Consider the following 24,748-nt stretch of genomic DNA (forward strand, 5'->3'; position numbering starts at 1 on the left):
AAGCTTGTCAGCTTAATGAGGTCCCACTTGTCTATCTTATCTCTTATGGCATGGGCACTTGGGGTTTTGATCAGGAATTGGTTGCCAGTTCCAATTTTCATAAGGCCAAACTGCTTCTGTTACCCCATCAGGACTCACCATATCACCACAACTCTCCTCTTCCATTGATTCATGAAAGAATGGATGACAGAGCCAGAAGAATCTGGAATGTGTCCTCAGAGCACCGGTTGTCAGCCCCTTTGGGTAGGAAATTCCCGAGAATATGAAGAAAGCTTTGCACCCTCTCTCCACATTCACATTTCACATATAGTTTCTCTGTAAAATTTTACATGCAAGGTTCGTCTCTGAAGAAACATTCTCCAGAGATCTTGACATTCTGAGAAGGAAACTTAGGGACTTGAGGGCATGGAAGGTTTTAAAAATGCAAATGACATAGTGGTATTTTAGCCTCTCCATCCAGTGGAAGGGCATAGGTTTGTGAAGGAATGGAGGCTGTGGAAAGCAATCAGCTAGCTATATAGATGGTATCAAAGGAGAGAATTTGGTTTTCTGATCTGAGGCTTAAGGTACTGCATAAATGGGTCATGCCCTTGTTTAGGCTCTGGCAAAGGGTAGAGTCTATCTCATGGGGACTGGGACAATGTGGGTGTCAGGGGACTAATGACCTAGTTGAGAATGCTTTAAACTGTAAAACTGAGTACTAATAAGGATACATACTTGTCATGGAAAGAATACTGCCTGGAAGAGATGCCTAGTAACTCATGGGAAAGGAGAATGAGAAAAAAATATCAAGAGGAAGAGTTATAATTCTAGTAGCTAACAAACGGAACTTGCGTTTTGGTAGTAATACAATCTCACAAGTATCACCGAGACTTGATGACATGAAACGTAGTGCTAGAATATAGCACTGGCATGGCATTAGTCTGCTGGCCTTGCCATAATAACATACCACAGGCTGGGTGGTTTAAACAACAGAAATGTATTCCTCACAGGTTTGATGGCTGAGACGGTCAAGACTAAAGTGCCAGTCATTTGGCTGCTGGAGAGGGCTCTCTTTCTGGCTTGTTGACAGCTGCCTTCTCTTCATGGCCTTTCCTGGGGAAGGGGTATGCATGCAGAGAGCAAGTGAGTCTTCTGGTCTCTTCTTATAAAGATACTAATTCTATCAGATCAGGTCTTCACCCTTAAGAATTCACTTAACCTTAGTTACTTCCGTGAAGGCTCTGTCTCTAAGTATTGTCACACAGGGAGTTAGGGCCTCAACATATGGATTGAGGGATGGGGCACAAACATTAGTTCATAACAGATGGTGAACTCTGTTCAACAGACCCAGAGAAGTTGGAGGAGTATGACTATACAACTGGAAATATTTATCAGCAAGGGGTTCATGTATTTGGGAAGGAAATTGAGCCAGTAAAATCAGATTTTAAAGAGAGGTAGAGAAGTGATACTGTTAGAATAATTCATATTGGCTTGTGGTTTTCAAATTCTTATAAGCTATGAAACTATGTTTTCAATCAAATCTGACACAGCAGAAGTCAATTTATCAAAAGATAATTCAATTGAAAATAATGGACAAAATTTGTATAGAGACTTCACAAATCATCAATAAACAGATGAGAAAATACCATCAGAGAAATGTAAATTAAAAATACAATTAGATAGTACTATGTATTCCCCAGGACAGCTAAATTTTATGTGCTTGAAAATACTGAATGTTGGCAACTGGAACTCTCTTACATTTTTAGTGGGAATATAAAAATGACACAACAACTTTGGGAAAGAGTCTGGCAGTTCCTGAAAAAGTTAAATATATATTTTCCCCTATGACTCAGAAATTGCAATCCTATGTATTTACTTAAGAGAAAGAAGCCAGGCGTGGTGGCTCAAGTCTGTAATCCCAGCACTTTGGGAGGCCAAGGTGAGAGGACTGAGCCCATGGGTTAGAGACCAGCCTGGACCACCTGGCGAGACCTCATCTCTGCAATAAATAAGAAAAAAAAATTAGCCAGATGTGGTAGCAGGCACCTATAGTTCTGGCTACACAGAAAGCTGAGGCAGAAGGATCACCTGAGCCCAGCAGGTCATTGCTGGGGTGGCCATGAGTGTGCCACTGCACTCCAGCCTAGGCAACGAAGTGAGACTCCAACTCAAAAAAAAGAGAGAGAGAGAAAGAAAGTATATGTCCACAAAGATTTGTCCAATAATTTTACAGCAGCTTAGCTATAACCCAAAACTGGAAGAGTATGTGTCCATCAACAGGAATATAGATAAACAAACTCTGTTCTATCCATACAATGGAATTACTCTTGGGTATGAAAATTAACAGACAATTATTACACACAATAGCATGGGTAAATCTCAAAAACATTATCTGAGTGAAAGAGGCTAGTAAAAAATAGTTTTATTTATATGCAATTCTTAAACAGGTAAAATTAATCTGTGGTGAAAAACATTGGAAAAGCTGTTTCATCTGAGGGTGGAATGGGCACAGGGATTGACCCAGAAGGGCCATGAGGAAGCATCCTGAGTGATAATGTTCTATATCTTAATAGGAGATTGGGTCATGAAGGCATATGTGTCTGTCAAAGCTCATCAAATGGAAGGCTTAAAATCTGTATATTTCAACTGCACACAAATTTTACTTTAAAAAAACATAAACACTTATTGAACTCTAGGTAATGATATGCATGATGAAACATTTAGGGGTAGGTATTCTGATGTATAAAATTTACTTTCTTCCTCCACAGCTATATTGAGGTATAATTGACAAACATAACTTGTATATACTCAAGGTGCACATTATGATGAGAGACCCAAGAAACCAAGAAACTTAAAAAGCCATACTTGCTGTAAAAGTAGTGTTTAGTTCACTATATTTTATGTATTCCTACCTCATGTTCATTGTACTTTATGAAATCTTAGTACTTTAAATCCTACCTCAGACCCCGTAGAATTAGGCACATGTCGGGTGCCCGGTAGTGACTGATTGTGTAGTTATACAATGTCTTAAGTAGTGTTTGTATTTAGAACTCTTGGGTTAAGCATTATCAGTCCCAATTGCCATGCTGACTTCTGCTTTTACAACGGGATGTAAATGTTAAAGCGATAAGTCCCTTTCAGACATTCCTTTGCTATCGCAGTAGACTCTGAGGCGCTAGCTGCTCTCTAGGTGGGCTTTATGTCGATTTAAATCACCGACTTCCATGCCAAAAGTTAATTTACACGCAGTGGCTATGTAGACCTGAGGGAATCAAAGACTTTGAGAAAAACCACCTAGCTATAAGACGTTTGCGATATTTTATAAATTCCTAGAACTAGTACTATATGAATTTCTACCCCACATTCACTGTATGTGTTTGCAGCACTCATATTTAAAACTTTGTTAAGTTTGGCTTTTGTTGTCCCATAATGACCACGTTATGTTATGTAAATGTTAAGCAAACAAGCCATCCTAAGCATTCCTCAGTATCAGCAGACTTAATGGCGTGAATGTAACCTTCTGCCTGCTTGCCCGAGTTACTTTATATGCAGTGACTGTATAAACCTAACTTATCTGACATTCCACTCTGCCCTTTAAGTGGGTTTCTGTCAATCAAGGGCAGTCAGGTTACAGCCTACAAAAGGCACCCACCAATACCAAGTGTTCCCGTACCCATTAGGAGAAATTACTCAATCATGTAAAATCAAGTTTAAAGTTCTTTCCCCTCCCTCTGTAATTGTGCATAAAAACTGCTTGCCATACTGGATCGGGGCTCTCGTCCCTGAAGCCACAGCCGGCTTCGTACATGAGCCTAGACTCGAGCGTGAATAAAAACCCTTGTGTGTTTGCCTCAGAGCTGGCTCTTTGGTGGTCTCTTGGATTTTGAATTTTGGGTTTAACAATGATAGTTTGATATATGTATACAATATAGAATAATTACCAAAATCAAGCTCATTAGCACATTCGTTACCACATACAGTCAACATTTTGTGTTTGTATGTGTATGTGTGTGGTGAGAACACTGAAGATCTACTTTGTTAGCGAACTTCAAGCAAGCAATAGTATCATTAACTACATCATACTGTGCATTGGGTCCCTAGAACATATTCATCTTATAACTAAAAGTTTATACCCTTTGACCAACATCTCCCCATCCCCCCTCCTACTCTCCAGTCCCTGGCAACCACTCTTCTATTCTAAGCTTCTGTGAGTTTGACTTCTTGATTCTACATATAAGTGAGATCATATGGTATTTGTCTTTCTGTATCTGGCTTATTTCACTTAGCATAATGTCCTTCAGGTTCACCCATGTTGTCACAAAGGACAGGATTTCCTTTTTTATGACTGAATAATATCCCATTGTGTGTATGTGTGTGTTTCTTTATACAATTTCTTTATCCATTCATTTATTGATGGATACTTCAGTTATTTCTGTATCTTTGTTATTGTGGATAATGCTGCAACAAACATTGTGATGTAGTTGCCTCTTCAAGATACTGGTTTCATTTCCTCTGGCTTTATAATTCCAGAAGTGGGATTGCTAAATCATAGTAGTTCAATTAATTTTTTTAGGAGACTCCACACTCTTTTCCATAATGACTGTACCAATTTACATTCCTGCCATTAGTGTACAATGTCTTTCTGATAACAGACATCCTAACAGATGTGCAGTGATATCTCACTATGGCTTTGATTTGCACTTACCTAATGATAAGTGATGCTGAACACATTTTCATACACTTATTGGCCATTTTTATGTCTTCTTTGGAGAAGAAGGTTTTTTGTCTTTTAAAATCAGGTTGTTCTGTTTTTGCTATTGAGTTGTAAAGTTTTTGAATATATATATATTTTAGATCTTAACCTTTTATCAGATATATGTTTTGCAAATATTTTCTCTCATTTCATAGGTTGCCTTTTCATTTGGTGATTGTTTCTTTTGCTGTGAAAAAATTTTTTAGTGTGATGTAGTCTCACTTGTTTATTTTTGTATTAGACTGTGCTTTTGGTGTCATATCCAGGAAATTACTGCCAAGGCCAATATCAAGAAGCTTTTCCTCTGTATTTTCTTCTAGGATTTTAACAATACCAACTCTTACATTTAAATTTTAATTCATTTTGAGTTAATTTTTGTACATGGTGTGAGATAAGGGCCCACTTTCATTCTTTTGAATGTGAATATCCAGTTTTCCAGACACTATTTATTGAAGAGATAGTCCTTTCCTCATTGTGTAGTCCTGGTGTCCTTGTCAAAGTTTAACTAACTGTATATGCATGGATTTATTTCTGACATATCTGTTTTGTTTCACTGATCTATGCATCTGGTTTTATGCCAGTACTATACTGTTTTGATTATGATAGCATTGTTATATAGTTTGAAATCAGAAAGTGTGATGTTTCCAGCTTTGTTCTCTTTTCTCAGGATTGCTTTGGTTATTTGAGTCTTTGGGGGTTCTGTGGCAGAAAGGGGACTGATAGCAGTTAAAAGTATTCCTTTTGAAAATCAATCGGCAAGCTGTGAAAACCCGCCAGACCAGTTTTTGCTTAAGAAAACCAAATAGTCAAAGACTGACGGCTTTACTGGAAATGCAAAAGAGTGACCAATTCACAAATTTACCCAAATCCTCTCTTTTTGAAGTTATCAGCTTACAACCCTGCTTGCTATGCATTTCCTGAAGACCATCTGTTCTTTGAAAAATCTGATTTTGCTGAGTACAACCTTGTGAATTCCAAAGAAAATATGTAATCGCTCAACATGACCCCCCGCTCCCTTACCTAAACTAAGGTATAAGACCCCTTTCCTCTCGCCCCAGCATGCTCAGCCTTACAGCATTAGCTCGCTGAGTTGCGCTGGCACAAATAAATCTGCTACTTCCTAAAACAGCCTCGGTGTCACAGCCTCTTTGTGTTCCCGCTACAGTTCCATACAAATTTTAGCATTGTTTTTTTCAACTTAGGTGAAAGATTGAATCTGTAGATTACTCTGGGTAGCATAGACATTTTAACAATATTAATTTTTCCAGTTCATGAACACAGGATATCTTTCTGTTTATTTGTGTCTTCAATTTCTTTCATCAGTGTCTTAACAGTTTTCAGTGCACAGCTCTTTCACCTCCTTGGTTAAATGTATTCCTGAACATTTTATTATTTTTGATGACACTATAAATTAGATTGCTTTGTTTTTTAGATAGTTTATTATTAGTGTATAAAAATGAAATTGTTTCAACCTTTGAAGGTTGTGTGATATCAGAAAGTCCTCCACTTCATTTAGGTTATAAAGTTTGTTTCCATACAGGTGTGCATGGTAATTTCTGATACTCTTCTGTATTTCTTCAGTGCCAGTTGTGATTTGATCTCTTATATTTCTGATTGTGTTTATTTGGGCTTTTTCTCTCTGTCTTGGTCATTCTGGCTAGGAGTCCATCGATCTCATTAATTCTTTCAAAAAAACAGCTTTTTGTTTTGTTGATATTTTCTATGATATTTTTGTCTTCTACGTCCCATATTTGGGCTTTCACTTTGGTGATCTGGATTCTTCTGCTAAAGTTAGGGTTTTGGTGGTTTTGTCTTTCTAGTTCCCTTAGGTAATTTGTAGGTTGTTAACTTGTGATCTTTCCATTTCCTTGATGTGTTTTCATAGAGATATAAATTCCCCACTTAGAACTGTTTCCATGGAATCCCAGAGGTTTTGGTAAGATGTTTCTTCATTTTCATTTGTTTCCAGGAATCTTTTAATTTCTGTTTTGATTTTGGTGTTGACCCAGTAGTTGTTCAGCATCATACTGTTTAGTGTTCATGTCTTTGTGGGCTTTGGGGAAGTTTTGTTGGTGTTGATATTTATTTTTATTCCACTGTGATCTGAGAAGGTGCATGGCCATATTTTAACCTTATGGAATTTGTTTATGCTGATTTATGGATGAGGATGTGATCAATCTTAGAGTACATTCCATGTGGTGGTTAGCAGAATGTATATTCTGTGGTTGTTGGGTGGAATAATCTGTAGGTATCTACTAAGTACATTTGGTTGAGCATCAAGTTGAAGTTCTGGATCTCTTTGTCAATTTTTTGCCTCAATGATCTATCTAGGACTTTTAGCGGGGTATTCAAGTTCCCAGCTATTATAGTGTTAGAATCAATATCTTTTTAAGCTTGCTTAGTACTTGCTTTATAAATGCTGGTGCTCCAGTGTTAGGTGCATATATGGATATCTCTTGTTGATGGATTGAACCGTTATCATTATATACTGAACTTTTGTATCTTTTTAAGTTTTTGATAGCTTAAAGGTTGTTTTGTCTGATATTAAGATCATGACTCCTGCCTTCTTTTGTGATCCATTTGCCTGTAAACTCATTTTGCATCCTCTGAGTGTGTGTGCATCCCTTGTGGTGACACTGAGACACTAAATAGATCAATAACAACCTAGGAAATTGACTCTGTCACAAGGAAACTACCTACAAAAAAAAAAAGTCCTGGAATTCTTTTCAGCAGAATTCTATAAAACATACATGGAGGAGTTGATACAAATCCTGTTGGAAGTATTCTAGGCAATTGAGAAAGATGGAATTCTTCCCAAATCATTTTATGAAGCTAACGTCACACTGATACCCAAACTGGGTAAAAATTCAACAGAAAAAGAGAACTATAGGCCAAATTCCTTATGAACATAGATACAAAAATCCCCAACAAGATTCTAGCAAATCAGATCCAATACACATCTCAAAAATCATCCACCATGACCAAGTAGGCTTCATCCCCAGGATGCAGGGCTGGTTCAACATCTGTAAGACCATAAAGGTGGCCGGGCTTGGTGGCTCAGCCTGTAATCCCGTGCTTGGGGAGGCCGAGGTGAGTGAATTGCCTGAGCCCGTGGGTTCGAGACCTGCCTGGGTAACTTGGCGAGACCTCATCTCTACAATAAATCAAAAACTTGCTGGGTCTGGTAGCACGCACCTGTAGTTCCAGCTACTTGGAAGGGTGAGGCAGAAGGATTGCCAGAGCCCAGCAGGTTGAGGCTGCAGTGGCTGGGAGCGGCCACTGCACTCCAGTCTGAATGGCAGAGTGAGACTCCAACTCAAAAAAAAAAAAAAAAAGACCATAAATGTAATTAAATACATCAAAAGATGTAAAAACAAGAACCACATGATTATATCATTAAATACAGAAAAAGCTTTTTGATAAAATCCAGCATCCCTTCTTGATAAAAACTCTTAAACACCTAGGTATAGAAGGAACATACCTCAAAATAGTAAGCACCATCTATGATAAACCCACAGCTAGCATATTGCTAAGTGGACAGAAACTGGAAGCATTTCCCTTGAAAACTGGAACAAGACAAGGCTGTCAACTCTCAACCCTCTTGTGGAACATTGAGTTGGAAGTCCTAGCTAGGACAATTAGATAAGAGAAGGAGAGCAAGCATATCCAAATTGGAAAAGAGGAAGTTAAGTTATGCCGCTTTGCTGACGATATGATCCTATACCTTGAAAATCCAAGAGAATCTGTCAAAAACCTGCTTACACTGATAGTCCTTGATAAAGGACTTTGGCAAAATCTCAGGATACAAAATAAATATGCAAAAGACAGTTGCATTCTTATACAACAACAACAAGCAGGAGGAGAACCAAATAAAAAGCACAATCCCATTCACAATAGCCACAAAAAGAAAGAAAGAAAGAAAGAAAGAAAGAAAGAAAGAAAGAAAGAAAGAAAGAAAGAAAGAAAGACAGACCTCGGCATCTTCTTAAACAGAGAAGTGAAAGACCTTTACAATGAAAACCGCAAAACACTGCTCAAAGAAATCCAAGAAGACACAAACAAATGGAAAAATATTCCATGCTCATGGATAGAAAGAATCAACATTGTTAAGATATCCATCCTACCAAAGGCAATCTACAGAGTCAACGCAATACCCATTAAATTACCAATAACTCAGACCTGGAAATGACAATACAGAAATTCACATGGAAACATAAATGACCTTGAATAGCCAAAGCAATCCTTAGCAAAAGAAACAAAGCAGGAGGTATCACACTTCCAGACTTCAAACTTTACTATAAGGCTACGATAATCAAAACAACCTGGTATTGGTACAAGAACAGGCATATGGACCAATGGAACAGGATAGAGATTGTGGAAGTAAAGCTTCAATTTCTCAACCAATTAATCTTTGACAAGCCTCCAACAACAACCACTGGGGAGAGGAGAAGCTACTCAGTAAATGGTGCTGGGAAAACTGGCTGATCACATGCAGAAGATTGAAATAGGACCCCTACCTATGACCATACACAAAAATTAACTCTAAATGGATCAAAGACCCAATCATAAAACCTCAAACTATAAGAATCTTAGAAAATGCAGGAGACACCCTTATAGAAATTGGAACTGGCAACCAGTTCCTGATCAAAGTGCCCATGCCATAAGAGATAAGATAGAAAAGTGGGACCTCAACAAACCAACAAGCTTCTGCAAAGCAAAAGAAACCATCAAGAGAGTGAGGAGACAGCCCACAGAATGGGAAAAACATCTAGGCCTCACATCTAGAATCTACAAGGAACTCAAACATGCCAAAAGAAAAAAAAAGCACCATTAAAAAGTGTGCAAAACATATGAATAGACACTTCTCAAAAGACGATATATGGGCAGTCAACAGACACATGAAAAAATGCTCAGCCTCACTCATCATCAGAGAAATGCAAATCAAAATCATGTTGAGATACCACCTAACCCCAGTAAGAGTGGCCATCATTAATAATTAAACAAACAACAACAGATACTGGTGAGGAAACAGAGAAAAAATAACTCTTTTACACTGCTGGTGAGAATGCAAAAGAGTGAAATCTCTTTGGAAAACAGTGTGGCAATTTCTGAAAGAACTAGAAATTCTGAAAGAACTAGAACTAGAAAGACCTTCCATATAACCCAGCAATCTCCCTATTAGGAATATACTTGGAGGAACTCAAACCATTCTACAAAAAAGATACCTGCACATGCATGTTTATTGCCTCACTGTTCACAGTAGCAAAAACATGGAACCAACCATTCTACCCATTGAAGCTGGACTGGATAAAAAAAATGTGGTACCTATGCACGATGGAATATTATGCAGCCATAAAGAAGGACAATCATATGGACTTTGCAGCAACTTGGAAGGATTTAGAGTCTATCATACTCAGTGATTTATCACAGAAACAAAGAACAGAGTACCTTATGTTCTCACTCATAAGCAGACCTTGAATAATTATCATAACAGTATAAGAAAGGGATTGGCAGTAGTGGGAAACTGCCAGGGGAAGGGGGACACACCTTATCAACAAGGGTACCTGCATAATGAACATTTGTATACCTAACCCTGAATTGTACCCCACATCTTTAACATAGAAAATTTAAAAGTTAAAGAAAATGCAATTGATTTTCATATGCTAATTTTGAATGCTGCAACTTTACTTAATTTGTTTATTCTAACAATTTTTGGTGGAATCTTTGGAGTTTTATATAAACAAGATCATGTTGCATGCAAACAGATCACTTCACTTCTTCCTTTCTTATTTGGATGCCTTTTTCTTTTTCTTGCCTAATTGCTCTAGCTAGGACTTCCAGTAGTATGTTGAATAGAAGTGGTGAGAGTGAACATCCTTGTCTAGTTCCTGATCTTAGAAGAAAAGCTTTTTTTTTAATATATTGGCTGTGGGTTTGACATTTATGGCCTTTATCATGTTGAGATACATTCTTTATATACCTAACTTGAGAGTTTTTAATCATGAAAGGATGTTGAGTTTTGTCAATGCGTTTTCCGTATCTATTGAGATGACCATAAGATTTTTATCCTTTATTCTGTTTATGTGGTCTATCACATTGATTGATTTGCACATGTTGAACAATCCTTGCATCCCAGGGATAAGTCCCACTTGATCGTGATGAATAAGCCATTTAATGTGCTAATGGATTTGGTTGCCTGGTAAATTGTTTTGGATTTCTTATGTTGATCAGGGACATAGGCCTGCAATTATCTTTTCCTGTAGTGTCCTTATCTGGCTTTGGTATCAAGTTTACGCTGGTCTCATAAAATGAGTTTGGAAGTGTTCCTTTCTCTTCAATTTTTTGGAAAGAGTTTGAGAAGGATTGGTATTAATTCTTTAAATGTTTGGTAGAATTCATCCATGAAATTGTCTGGTCTGGGGTTTTTCTTTTCTGGAAGGTTTTTGATTACTGATTCAACTTCCTTACTCATTATTGGTTTGTTCAAATTTTCTATTTCTTCATCACTCATTCTTGGAAGGTTGTATGTTCCTAGAAATTCATTCATTTTTTTTTTCTAGGTTATCCAATTTGTTGACATAGAATTGTTTATAGTAGTCTCTTATGATCTTTTGTATTTCCACAGTATCCAGTATCCACAGAAATAGTCTCCTCTTTCATTTATAATTTTATTTGAGTCCCCCTCACCGTGTGTGTGTGTGTGTGTGTGTGTGTGTGTGTGTGTGTGTGCGTGCGCGCGCATGCGCGTTATGTCTCTCTCTCTTTGGTTAATGTAGATAAAGATATGTCAGTTTTGTTTACCTTTTCAAAAAACCAACTCTTAGTTTCATTGATCTTTTCTATTGCCTTTACAGTATCTATTTCATTTATTTTGTTCTATTCTTTATTATTTCCTTCTTTCTACTAATTTTAAACTTAACTTGTTCTCTTTCTAGTTTCTTGAAGTGTAAAGTTAGGCTATTTGAGATTTTATTTCTTAATTTTATAATTTAAATTACAGAACCTAGTTGTGTATTTCTAGGAGTTCACTATATTATTCTTTTATCTTTTTTTTGTTTTTTTGTTTTTGAGTTGGAGTCTCACTCTGTCACCCAGACTGGAGTGCAGTGGCCACTCCCAGTCACCGCAGCCTCGAACCGCTGGGCTCCGGCGATCCTTCTGCCTCAGCCTTCCAAGTAGCTGGAACTACAGGCCCGCGCTACCACACCCGACTAATATTCTTTTATCTTATCAGTATGCTTGAAAATCTTCACAATAAAATATTGGAACAAAATCTTACATCAAAGCTCAATGTATAATATACAAAACACAGGAGCAAACCTGTTGAAACAGGGATGGGGCCCCAGAGTATCTCTTCTTAGCCCTGCCTTTCTTTCTGGGTTGGGCCCTGAGCCACCTCCTTGGAACTCGAGTCTAGGGAACACAGCTTGAAATGGCTGATATTGACAGTTCACACTGTCAGGTAGTGGGAGGTAGATGAATTCCCAGGACTGATAATAAGCCTAGCACAGCAGCAAGACACAATAGTACTACAGGGGTTTCAGCTATCTAAATATCTGCCAAAACCTTCGTCTACTAAGACCTGGGTATCATTAGCTTCTTGTCTTGTCCTGTAAGCAATGAGATTTTTCTTTTTTAAAGTAGAAATCGCTACTTGGAACTGAGTTCTGATCAAACAGAAAGGGTGGTAAGTGAAGGAGATAGTGGTGGATCATTAGGTAGGTCACTGGTGACTTTGAGATTTGGGATGGGCAATGAAGGGAACCCTAGACATACTCAGATGTGTATCTTAGAAAGGGTGACTCAAAGTGATAATCTGACTGGATATTAATAAAGGGAGAAAAGGGCCAGGCACAGTGGCTCAGCCTGTAATCTCAGCACTTTGGGAGGCCGAGGCAAGAAGATTGCCTGAGTCTGGGGGTTCAAGAACAGTCTGGGTAACTTTGTGAGACCTCATCTCTACAATAAATCACAAAAACTAGCCAGACATGGTGGCATGCATCTGTAGTTCCAGCTATGTGGAAGGCTGAGGCAGAAGGATCACCTAAGCCCAGCAGGTTGAGACTGTGGTGGCCGTGAGCGTGCCACTGCACTCCAGCCTGGGCAACAAGAGACTCCAACTCAATAACAACAACAACAACAACAACAACAATAATAATAAGAAAGAAAGAAGAGGAAAAAGCATCCAAAGTAACCAAAGTGGCTGCAGAGGGAACAGGTGTGTTCAGGTTAAAATGCACAAATGAGAGGAGTGAATGACAAGGAGGAATACCAGAAGCTGTGCACAGACTTTTAAGTGCAGTTTCAGGAAAGCTAAAGCCAAAAAACTAAGACCATTGAAAAGGATTTTTTAAAACATGTTTAGGGATAGAAGCAAAAAAGAGAAAATCAGGAACATGTCTTAAAAAGTTGGCTTCAGCCGGGCTCGGTGGCTCAGCGTGTAATCCCACGCCCTTGGGAGGCTGAGGTGAGTGGATTGCCTGAGCCCGCGGGTTGGAGACCCGCCTGGGCAACTTGGCGAGACCTCATCTCTACAATAAATCAAAAAATCAGCCGGGCGTGGTAGCGCATGCCTGTAATTCTGGCTACTTGGAAGGCTGAGGTGGAAGGATCGCTGGAGCCCAGCAGGTCGAGGTGGCGGTGGCCGGGAGCGGTCACTGCACTCCAGTCTGGGTGAGAGTGAGACTCCAACTAAAAAACAAAAAAACAAAAAAACAAAAGTTGGCTTCAAATGACCAGAAAGATTTATGTATCTCTTCTGTCAAAGAGAATGCTCTTAAAACCAGAAAGGGTAAAACAGGGCTCATTTACATGAGTGCAGGGGACTTCGAATGGAAGGTACACAGAAATAATGTCAGTAATAGCTGAAGAGATTAGAAAGCAGGAGAGGCAGCATCACACATAAAAAGTTCCTGTATTCCAAAGGGAAAACAAATAGACTTGGCAAATATTGATTCATGAGCTGATGCAATCTCTGAAAAATCCTAGGATGAATTATTACACAGAAGTTCAATAAGCACTTGGAAAAGGAAGTTGTGATAACCAGGCTGTTAATGGAAGTGCACTGTGAACTAACCTGACATCTTTTATTGACTGGTTTATTAGGAGGCGAGATTAGGAATGACAGAGACATAATTGATCTGACTTTTAGCAAGATATTTACCAAGTACTTAATAATATCTTCTTAGACTAGGCTGCATGATTGTACAGTTGGATAGATTTAAATGTATGTTACGATGGAGGGACTGTAACTAAAAATGCAGATTAATAACCAGAATGTCAAATGGAATGGGATGGGGGTTCCTTTGCTGTGTTTGGTTGTCCCAGTCTTATCTTTTTTGTCTTTCTGGGATTTAGAACTTATGATTGTGAAAGTGGGGCACAACATGATGCTGCAAGGGAGAGTAAACACTTTGAAAAGGTATTTAAAAGATACAGGCAGGACGGAACAATGAGATTAAATACAACTTTTTGAGTATAAATATAAAGTTCTATACTCATATTTTAGAAGATCAATTGTGTAAGAATGGAGGATGACCTGAACATTTCTGAGAATATCTACTATTCAACTGTGCAGTGTGGCAGCCAAAAGAGCTGATGCCATTTCGGTTTCATTTAATAGAAATGTAATCTCAAAACCAGGAAGATAACAGTCCCACTGTGCTCTGAGCTGGTCAGATTGCATCTGAAGCACTGAATTCAGGTCTAAACAAGACAGTTTAAGAAGAAATCGATAAATGGAGTGTGCTTAAAGGGAAGGAACAGCTGGAAACCATGGTGGAAGGAAATGGAAACGCTGGGCTGGATAAAACAAGATGTCAGGGATTCAGACAGGATCTTCCTACGTACTAAGGCTGTCAGGGAACTGGAATTGCTCAGTGATGGCTCAGAAGGCAGAACTTTGGCTAAAGAGAAAAGAATTCAGCTCAATAGTGGTGGTGGTAGGGGAGAAGCTTCCACAATTGGAGCTATTTAAAAACAAATTGGGCAGCTTTGTGAAGTAGTAAGTTCCTCATCTCTGGAAGTATGCTAATACAAGTTGGAAAGGCACCAGTGTGAGATGAAAGGCAACTCCTGCTTTACAGTTTGTGATGTTGGATTTGATGACCACTAAAGGCCTTTCAAGGAGAAATTTTATGCCAGGAGAATTTTACTTCAATTAGTCACTCAAATATAATTGTCAGGGAGGTTTTAATATGCATCAGTAACACTGTTGATATTATTGATTGCTTATGCTTTCAAAATGTAAAAATCCACATAGATACAATAGACAGATTCTGGGTTATTAGTGAGACTGAGCAAGTATATATAAAAGCATGCAATATTACCTTGACAGGATATGAAAAAAGTTTAACAAAACCAAAGTCATCTCCGGTAGCTAAGAGGGAACGGTCTTTGGTAAGACTGGCGGCATTTACATCAGTCACATCGCTGTGTGCTGGCCAGATGCCTTCACAGGTAGGCCCGAGGACACAGGTCCATGTGTCCCACTCTATCTTCTCAATCTGAAAAAGAAGGAAAGAAAATCATATTTTCATACAACTTATTTTTGTTTGTTTGTTTTATTTAAAATAAACAATTTGTGGCTGAGTAGTTCTAAATGATGATTTGTGCTGAGGTACCTTTTTTTTTTTTGAGTCAGAGTCTCACTCTGTTGCCCAGGCTGGAGTGCAGTGGCATGCTCATGGCACTGCAGCCTTGACCTGCCGGGCTCAGGCAATCCTTCCACCTCAGCTTTCCAAGTAGCTGTAACTACAGGTGCATGCCACTACACCCAGCTAATTTTTTAAAATTTATTGTAGAGATGAGGTCAGGTCAAGTTGCCCAGGCTGGTCTTGACTCTCTAGGCTCAGGCAATCCTCTCGCCTCTGCCTTCCAAAGTGCTGGGATTACAGGCATGAGCCATGACACCCGGCTGGTACACAGATTCCAAGGTGTATATTTAAAGTGGTATCTGCATTGTCTGAGCGAACCAACACTGCAGTCAAATATCTAAATACTTTTCTCAAGATGAAATGAACATTTTGGAATTGTGAAAATCTGTCAATAACAGAGTATTTTATTTCTTAACTAGACACTTATCATTGTAAGAGCCATATGCTAGATCAGAATTCCTCAATCCCAGCACTGACATCTTAGGCTGGATAATTATTTTGTTGGGGGCTCTTTGCATGTTAAGGTGTCTAGAGCATCCCTGGCTTCCATTCACTGGATGCCAAGTGCATACCCTTGTCCCCAGGCGTTGTCAAATGTGGGGTGGGTGGGATTGCTTCTGTTGAGCATCACCGATCTAGATTGATTAATGGAGATGATTGTTTAGCAAGTTTTTCACAAAGTTACAAGACATAATTTTTTTTAAATGACTGCTTCCTTGGAGGAAAAAGTAATAAGATTCTGCAGCTAACTCAATATCCTTTATGCTCTAGAGAGATTACCGTAAAAATCTGAAGAGCTATTCATATTGTATTGCCAAGAATCTCCATTTTATCCTTTTAATCTGTTTTGTCTGCAATTCATAGCTAGAATATTTGTAACTTGTATAGGTTAAATCCTGATAAAACTGAGGTTTTCTTTTACTCTTTTTTTTTTAAAACAACAATAGGTAATAACAACCACATTTTGAATATGGCTTTCCTGGGGCATTTTATTATACCTTGTTCACTTTCATGCAAGATCTGCTAGTCCTAACATTACATTTAGATAAGCACTGTTTAAAAAGAGTATAAAAAATCTGGCTGGGCTTGGTGGCTCAGTCTGTAATCCCAGCACTTTGGGAGGCCAAGGCCAGTGGATTGCCTGAGCCTGAGGGTTCAAGACCAGCCTGGGCAAGTTGGTGAGACCTCGTCTCTACAATAAAAAATAAAAAATAGCCAGGCGTGGTAGCGTGCATCTGTAGTTCTGGCTACTCGGAGGTGGAAGGATCACTGGAGCCCAAAAGTTCGATACTGGGGTGACCTGAGGATGCGTGCCACTGCACTCCAGTCTGGGCGAAGGAGTGAGACTCCAACTCAAAAAAAAAAAAAAAAGTATAAAAAATCATTAGAGAACTGGTGCTAAAATTAAAGCCCCTCTCTCTTTGGATTTGGAAACTATATTCACTATGTGCTTTGCACACTGCTAATGTACCTTGGTTCCAGTTCTGTTGTTTTCTACTTGTTGTTACTGCTTAGAAAAGACATTATAAGATGCAGCCAGAGTTCAAATCACAAGGTGGTAAGGTGCTACACATTTTTTAGTCACTCAGATTTCTCCTAATTTAATGTTCTGTGGAGTTTTTTTGGATGACACATGCATAACTAGAACCAAAAATCTGCATCTGGACTTGTGACTTGGGTGCCTCCAGGAGGGCCACAGACTGAAGTGACTCAAGGGAGTTTCCCCAGCAATTATCTCAGTTTTCTAGGGTGGAAATGAAGTCCCCTAACCCCTTATGATGTCCTAAACTCACCTTCACAGGAAGAGAAGCAGGGAACCATCCCCTGCTTCTCTTCCTGTTTCCAGATTCCGTTTCTGAGAGCCTCCATTGTCTACCCCCAACCCCTGTGGCGGTGCTGGCCTCATTATTCAGGTGGGAAAGGAGAGAGCGCAGGTGTTGCTCACCCTACAAGCTCAGTCACCCCAACAGGACACCTTTGGCCAGATTGGGACACTATGGTCTCCAGGGGAAGCAAATGTCTAACCTATTGGAAGTTAAAGAAACTGCATTTAAAATGGAGCATTAAAGAATGGTCCTTGTAACCCAAAACGCCTAAAAAGGGTTACATAAATCTGGTAAAAACCCTGGAGCTTAGACAGAAAGAGAGTCCTCCAGGGGTTGCTTCCTTAGCACCTCGCCTCAGGCAGCTAGGTCCCTCTCATCATTTTACAGAGGAAGCAACTAAAGCCCACAGAGAGGTTCCATCAGTTAAGTCACAGCACACCCAGGATGCAGGAAAAGGTGAGCTGAAGAGAGTTACCTCCTCATACACAGCTACTTTAATGGCACCATGCTGTATCAGATAGATTTTAAATGGCACATTTAATAATTTTCTGGGTAAGCTTTGTATTTGTTTCACCATTATTGTTTCTAAAAAACTTTGAGGCTGGGTGTGGTAGCTCACGTCTATAATCCCAACACTTTGGGAGGTAGAGGCCAGAAGATCGCCTGAACCCAGGAGTTTGAGATCAGCCTGGGCAACTTGGCGAGACCTATCTCTACAATAAATCAAAAAATTAGCTGGGCATGGTGGCACGTGCCTGTGGTTCCAGCTACTTGGAAGGCTGAAGCAGAAGGATTGCCTGAGCCCAGCAGGTCGAGGTTGCGGTGGCCATGAGCATGCCACTGCACTCCAGCCTGAGCGATAGAGTGAGACTCTGACTCAAAAAAAAAAAAAAAAAAGTTGAAAAGGAGATTTTCAAAATCCTTCATACTGTCGAAAGTCCTGATGACACCGGTGACTAACATGATGAGCTATCCCATCAGTGCTCTTACTAGTGACACTACTAGGGAGGTTGGCCAAGGAAACGTCAGCTGGAGGGATTCTCCAACCCACGTCATCAGAAATCAGACTCTAGAGTAACAAATGTGTACCATGACAGATCAAATCTTCAGAGCAAGAGCCCGTCACTTTGGGATGCACTGAACATAAATTTTGTGCACGTTCCTTTATGTAATAATTGCTCATTTGTCCTAAGCCAGTCTTGTCCTCCTCTGTCATTTGGCTAAATTATGCTTCATTTTAGTGTAATTATTTTGGGGAATTAAAACAAGGGGGACAGTACAGCTGTAGTGATATAAAATGATGCCGAAATACACAGGAGAAATCTGAAAGGCTGTGGAGTCACACATGGACGCCTCTGGATCCAGATCACTGCTCTGTGGTTCTCTTAGTATCTTGGAGCCCTAATTTCCTCATCTGTAAAATGAGATTGACAACTATCATGTAAAATGGTTTTGAGGATTAAAATACAGTATATAAAGTACCTGGCACATTCAACAAATGTTCAGTGAATGAATGACATAATTAAAAATATCTCTTACTCAAGGCTGTAAAAATTTCTCCACATAAAAAAGGTAAAATGAGGACTAATCAGAGATAAACAAATTGGAATTAGGGAGTGTGATCAATTCATGAGTAAACAATTTTCCATTAGTTTAATGTTATCATCTATAACAACTTGTATTTTTAAGTACTACACATACACTTCCTTTACAAACAGTGAGAATACTACAAATGTACACCATCCAAATGTCTTTGGGAGGACCTTACCCTATGGGGACAGTTTATTACTGGCAAACTGAAGCATGAGAGAGGCAGATGCTAGTCACTCAGTGGCATACCCTTTCCTCCTTTTTCCTCTAAGGAAGCAATATTTCCTTTTTTTTCATCAGAGATTACTTGGTAAATAAATGAATTGTTTCCAGGGACTAAGAGGACTTCTTTAGAGCTTAATCAGGCAATGGCTTTTTGGTCATCAGGGTTCAGTATGTGCAGACCAGGAAAGAGGTACTTGTCCACAAAGCAATCTAGCCGTCAGGAGGACATTGGTTTATGGATCCTAAGATTTACCTAGGCTCTGATTTCAATAATTAAAAAATTGTGAGTATAGCTAATGACATGAGAAAACAAGAAAAAAAGAAGGCTGGGCTTGGTGGCTCAGCCTGTAATCCCAGCACTTTGGGAGGCTGAGGCAAGCGGATTGCCTAAACCTGTGGGTTTGAGACAAGTTTGGGCAACTTGGCGACACCTCATCTCTACAATAAATAAAAAAAAATTATCCAGGTGTGGTAGTATGTGCCTGTAGTTCTGGTTACTTGGAAGGCTGAGGCGGAAGGATTTCTGGAACCCAGCGGGTCGATGCTGAGGTGGCCATGAGCATGTCACTGCACTCCAGCCTGGGCGATGGAGTGAGACTCCGACTCAAAAAAAAAGAAAAGAAAAGAAAAGAAAACAGTTGTACATTAGAAGGGTCAGATTGTGGATAGTTTTGTTTCAAAAAATAATATGATATTATTACAGATGATGTCAATTATTCTTACAAATAAACATTGAAAAAGTATATTCTAAATATCTATGTTCATAAAAAGCTTTGCACAAAATGACATGTTGAGTGGAAAAAATAACATGTAGCATCCAAATTGTTAGCTAATGTGTTGTTTTCAAGCAGAGAAGAATTAGGTATGTGCCAATTGCACATTGCTACATCCATGGTGTAGCAAGTCCATATGTTCTCAGAAATCAGGAAACCAGATTAAGCAATTAGATTTAAGAGCTTAAAGATATACTCAGTGTAAGTCATATTAATAGTTAACATTGACAAGTTTTATTAAAATGCACATACTAAATCTCCACAAAATACTTTTTTAAATCTTTGTGTAGAACTGTTACCTCGGAAGGCCTTATTATATGCCGTTTGCCTCTTGGAGCTTCAAAAAAAAGTTGTTCTTTGGCACCTGAATTAACTTGCAGTAATTTTCCTGTTATGATAGAATGAAGTAGAGAGACAATTAAACTTAGCCTTTATCTCCTTATTATAAAATGATAAGCATGGCTGCTGCTACTTTGATTCATTTTCATCAAAGTCTCATAAATTGAATAAACATATGTTGAATTCTTCAGAAGAGCATGTAAAAACAATTACATGGCATGGTACAAACCCCAAAGCTATGATTTTTAGATTATGGGCCTCATAAAATTTGACCTTGAACATCTTTCAAGTAAGAGAATAATCGAGCTTGATATGTTTGACTCTGTGGCGCTGAAAATAGCTACAGTCTTCCAAAGCCTGACAAAAATCAGGCTTTTTTCCTCTTTTTTCCTAGTTGCCTCCTAGCATATAGATGAAGAAAAAGCAAACTGGTCTGGCAAGAATTATGGCATTAGAAATGAGATCCTTATTGTGGATCACGTTTACTTGGGTCTAAATTCTAAATTTGCCTTTAAAGTTTAGAAACTGAAAGGATACACAAAAACAAACAATGAATGCTCATTCCCTCCCCACCTCCACCCCCTATTATTTGAAAATTTTAAAAGAATTCCAAGACTGTTCCCAAACAAAATTCTGAACAAAAATAATCTTGCAGTCTGATATAAAATTATAACTTTGGATTTATTTTGATTGATGTCAAAAACGATTAGATTTCCTAATTCTCCTCCTACAATGGCAAAAATCCTTATGGCTTAAAATTTAAATGACTAAAGGTATATACAATCTGGTATTTTTCAGCATCTTTTTAGTTATGGACAATTTCAAATATATATATGGAAGTAAAACTATTATAAAAACACTCCTATGTGTCCTATCCAGTTTCAACAGTTATTAACACAAAGTCAACTCTGTTTCATGAACCTCCACTGACTCCCTCATTCTAGAACATTTTGAAACAAATTTCAGATGTCATAATATTACATCTGTGATTAATTTGGTTTATGTACACATAAGAAGATTGCAGGTCCTCCTCCTTTCCTCATAATTATATCTATCCCGTAGTCTTTCTAGTCTTGGAAAGTTCGTCTTGAAAAAATAAAACCAAAATAAGAACTTTTTGATTTATACTATATTCTTTAACATTTAAACAGGTACTACTTTAGTTCTGAAATCTATTTCTAGGAACTAGAAACTCTTTAAGGTTCTCTCATTTCTAAATGGAAAAACTTAGTAGTTTCTAATTTGATGAGTTATAACATGGTGAAGAGGGGGCTTTGTCTTGACTCTTAGGAGCAAGCAAATCTGAAAATGTGTCCTCTGACATGGGTGCATCCTCCTGATATTATGGCTCAATGTGCAGAGATGAGAAAAGAAAAAAAAGGAGTTAACTATCTTTGGCTATTTAAAATTATAAGAAAATGAGTAATCAATACTTTTTCAGTTAACTAAATATATCTGTAAAGCATATTTTTAGGACTCTCAAGAGTGACTGCAAACAATAAAGCATGTGGAAAAAGGATTAAAGGATTCAGTGAAAACATTTTTCAAATAGGGCTAATTTTAGATTATTTTTGGCCATGAGATAACAAAAGAACTCAGAGGATTAAAATTCTCTCATTCTATACCATAGTTTCAAGAATCAAGCTTCACTTAAAGAAACAAAACCAAAAACAATTAAAATATCTTAGTGGTAATTTATAATTCCAAGAATATTCGAGAATCTAAACACCTAGACGAGCACCAGAAGTGGTGTAGCATTGTTGATATCTGTGAAATACAACCTAGCTCGTGTCGTTCCCTGAGGATTACCCGCTACAGTCATGCTTGTACTTTGCAGGCAGATGTATTTTGGACTTATCTAGGAGGTGAGAGCCTGGCTGGGATGAGATGTGGACTTAGGGACTGAGGGTGGCATTTTGGGGCAGCTGAGTCTAGACCATGTGCAAACAAATTAGGGAAAGCCTGCTTGTGCATAGAGGGGCCAAGGGCAGACACAAGACTCAGAAGAGCAGTGGATGCCAAGACTAGCTGCCCAAGAGTGGGGAGAAGGGAAACTGCTTGCTTGGTTTCTGTGTGTTTTCTAGTTCATTCCTAAAGCCAGTTCCCCTGCAGGTGTTGCTTCCTGCTCTTGGATTCTGAGATGTCTATCTTTCAGATTAACTCATCCTTTATTATTATTTTAAAATTTAAGCTGGTTTGAATGGGTTTCTGTTCCTTGCAACCAAGGGTGTGGGGTGGGGGATAGATAAAATTATCCTTCTGTTAGAAAGACATAATTATGAGTGTGGGTTTTTCACCAATTTTTTCTTTTACTGCTGTTATTACAGTGTCTTTTTATTACGCATAGAGGAAATATTTAGGTCATCCCTCTTTTCTCTCAGCCTGCTGCTCTGAGATATGTATATGTATCCACTGAAATATTCCGAGGACAAGCAGCAGAAGCAAAGAGCAAAAAATCTGTTTAATGCATATATAATTGCTCTCAAACAATAGCAATTCTGTCCTTTTAGAATCACATTTTTATTCACTAGAAACGTCTGCTCACATAGAACAAGAGAACTGAAAGACACACATGTCCTCATGGCTCAGAGGGGACAGTAAAGCACACATCCTGCAGCTACATGGAGCTTTGTGGCCCAAAGGGTGATCCACACACATCATCCCAGTTGCTATATAATTTACAAGTTAGACTAACTCCAAAATTGCTACTAAATTTATCAGGCCATTTACAATGAAAATGGGAATGAAATGTCCTGTTATGGTTGAAACTGTGAATCTGTAAAAGATCTTATATCCTGATATTTCTAGAATGAATTTACAGCATCTAGAAATTATCCTTCCATGTTTTCTCTCTCTGCAGACATTTTTTCCTTTCTCAAGTGTTCTAGGCAGGAGCTTTCACTCAGGGGTAGCTGATGTTTCTGCAAAAGCCCAATGTGGTTTTCAGTTTTCCGAGGACCCACGGTTGCCATGGGCACAAAAGGCTGAGGGCTGTGCTATCCCCGCCCCTGACAAGCCAGCTGGCTCCAGCAAATGCTTTCACTATTTTTGACAGGATCAGAGACACGGAACAGATCGCTGCATCTAAATTCTGCTCTCAACCCTTGCCAGACCCTCAAGGCCCCCAATATGAAAGCTAAGCTGATCTCAAGACAGCATGGCACATCCTTGTGATCAGCCATTTTGGGGACTGGGATACCAGCAGCACAAGAATATGAGGATGACACATGTCTCGTGGCTGATGGAACTTAGACCAGAATGAATATGATTCATGGGCACATTTGATCTTATTCCACAGATGGTAGAATTTCTCCCTAAAAATCAGATCTATTCTGCTCTCAGTCCATAGAAACCACTTGGTCTGATCCCCGCATCTGACTAAAGGGGCCATGAGGATGAGTGGCCAGGTGGCTTTTCAAAGACCTCGGCTTCGTCCTCCTTACTCCCAAAGCCCTTTCCATCGTCCTTAGTTCTATGAAGTCAGCTACAGGCAGAATTACGAAAACAGTGAGGTTGGCCTCCCTCCCCACCAAATGATGACTCCACACCAAGCAGCTTTACACAGATCTTCCCCTGCCCCTCCATGGCAGCAACCCACTGATCCTGGGCAAGATCTTGTGCTTTCTGTATGGAACTTGCTCCTCTCTATAGCCCTGGCATCTGACACAGGGCATACACATAGGCAGGATTAAAAACAACCAACCAACCTCCCCAAATGCAACTTAAAGTCACAATGAGGCACCACCTTATACTCATTAGGATGCCTACTACCAAAATAAAAACAGAAAAAAAGTGTTGGCCAGGATGTGGAGAAATTGGAATTCTTGTGTACTACTTGGTGGGAATATAAAATAGTACCACTACTTTGAAAAACAGTACTATGGTGGTTTCTCAAAAAATTAAAAATAGAATTATCATACGATCTAGCAATTCCACTTCTGGGTATATACGTCAAAGAACTGAAATCAGGGTCTTGAAGAGATATTTGCACATCTATATTTTTAACAGCATTATTTACAATAGCGAAGATGTAACATCAACCTGAGTGTCCAGCAACCAATAAATACATGAGCAAAATGTGGCATATACGCACAATGGAATACTATTCCATCTTAAAAAGGAAGTTCTGACACACACAACATAGATGAAATCTGAGGACACTAAATGAAACAAGCTGGTTACAAAAAGACAAATACTCTATCATTCCACTTATATGAGGTACCCAGAGTGATCGATTTTCATAGAGACAGAAAGTAGAATAGTGGTTTACAGGGCTGGAGAAAACTAGGAAATACCGTGTAATGGATATAGTTTCAGTTTCACCAGATGAAAAGAGTTCTGGAGACAGATGGTGGTGATGGTTTCACAACAATATGAATGTCCTTAATGCCACTGAACTGTACACTTAAAAATGGTTGAGATGCCGGGCTCGGTGGCTCCGCCTGTAATCCTGCGCTTTGGGAGGCCGAGGTGAGTGGATTGCCTGAGCCCGTGGGCTCGAGATCTGCCTGGGCAACTTGGCAAGACCTCATCTCTACAATAAATCAAAAATGAGCCGGGTGTGGTAGCGCGTGCCTGTAGTTCCGGCTACTTGGAAGGCTGAGG

At 39.0% G+C, this 24,748-nt stretch overlaps 1 protein-coding gene across 2 annotated transcripts in view; it reads right to left on the reverse strand.

Moving 5' to 3' along the window:
* The window catches only part of EML6 (echinoderm microtubule associated protein like 6), a 304,500-nt gene that overhangs the window by 48,606 nt on the left and 231,146 nt on the right, over positions 1-24,748 (reverse strand). For both annotated transcript variants that reach the window (XM_008055643.1, XM_021711181.1), the window contains exons 24-25: positions 20,104-20,192; positions 15,064-15,240 (exon numbers count right to left, since the gene is read on the reverse strand). In XM_008055643.1, the coding sequence (XP_008053834.1) occupies positions 15,064-15,240; positions 20,104-20,192 (266 nt within the window). The remainder of the gene's footprint in view (positions 1-15,063; positions 15,241-20,103; positions 20,193-24,748) is intronic.

The sequence above is a fragment of the Carlito syrichta genome, unplaced genomic scaffold (assembly GCF_000164805.1).
Source record: "Carlito syrichta isolate Samal-C Ts95f unplaced genomic scaffold, Tarsius_syrichta-2.0.1 Scaffold301904, whole genome shotgun sequence".
NCBI lineage: Eukaryota > Metazoa > Chordata > Mammalia > Primates > Tarsiidae > Carlito > Carlito syrichta.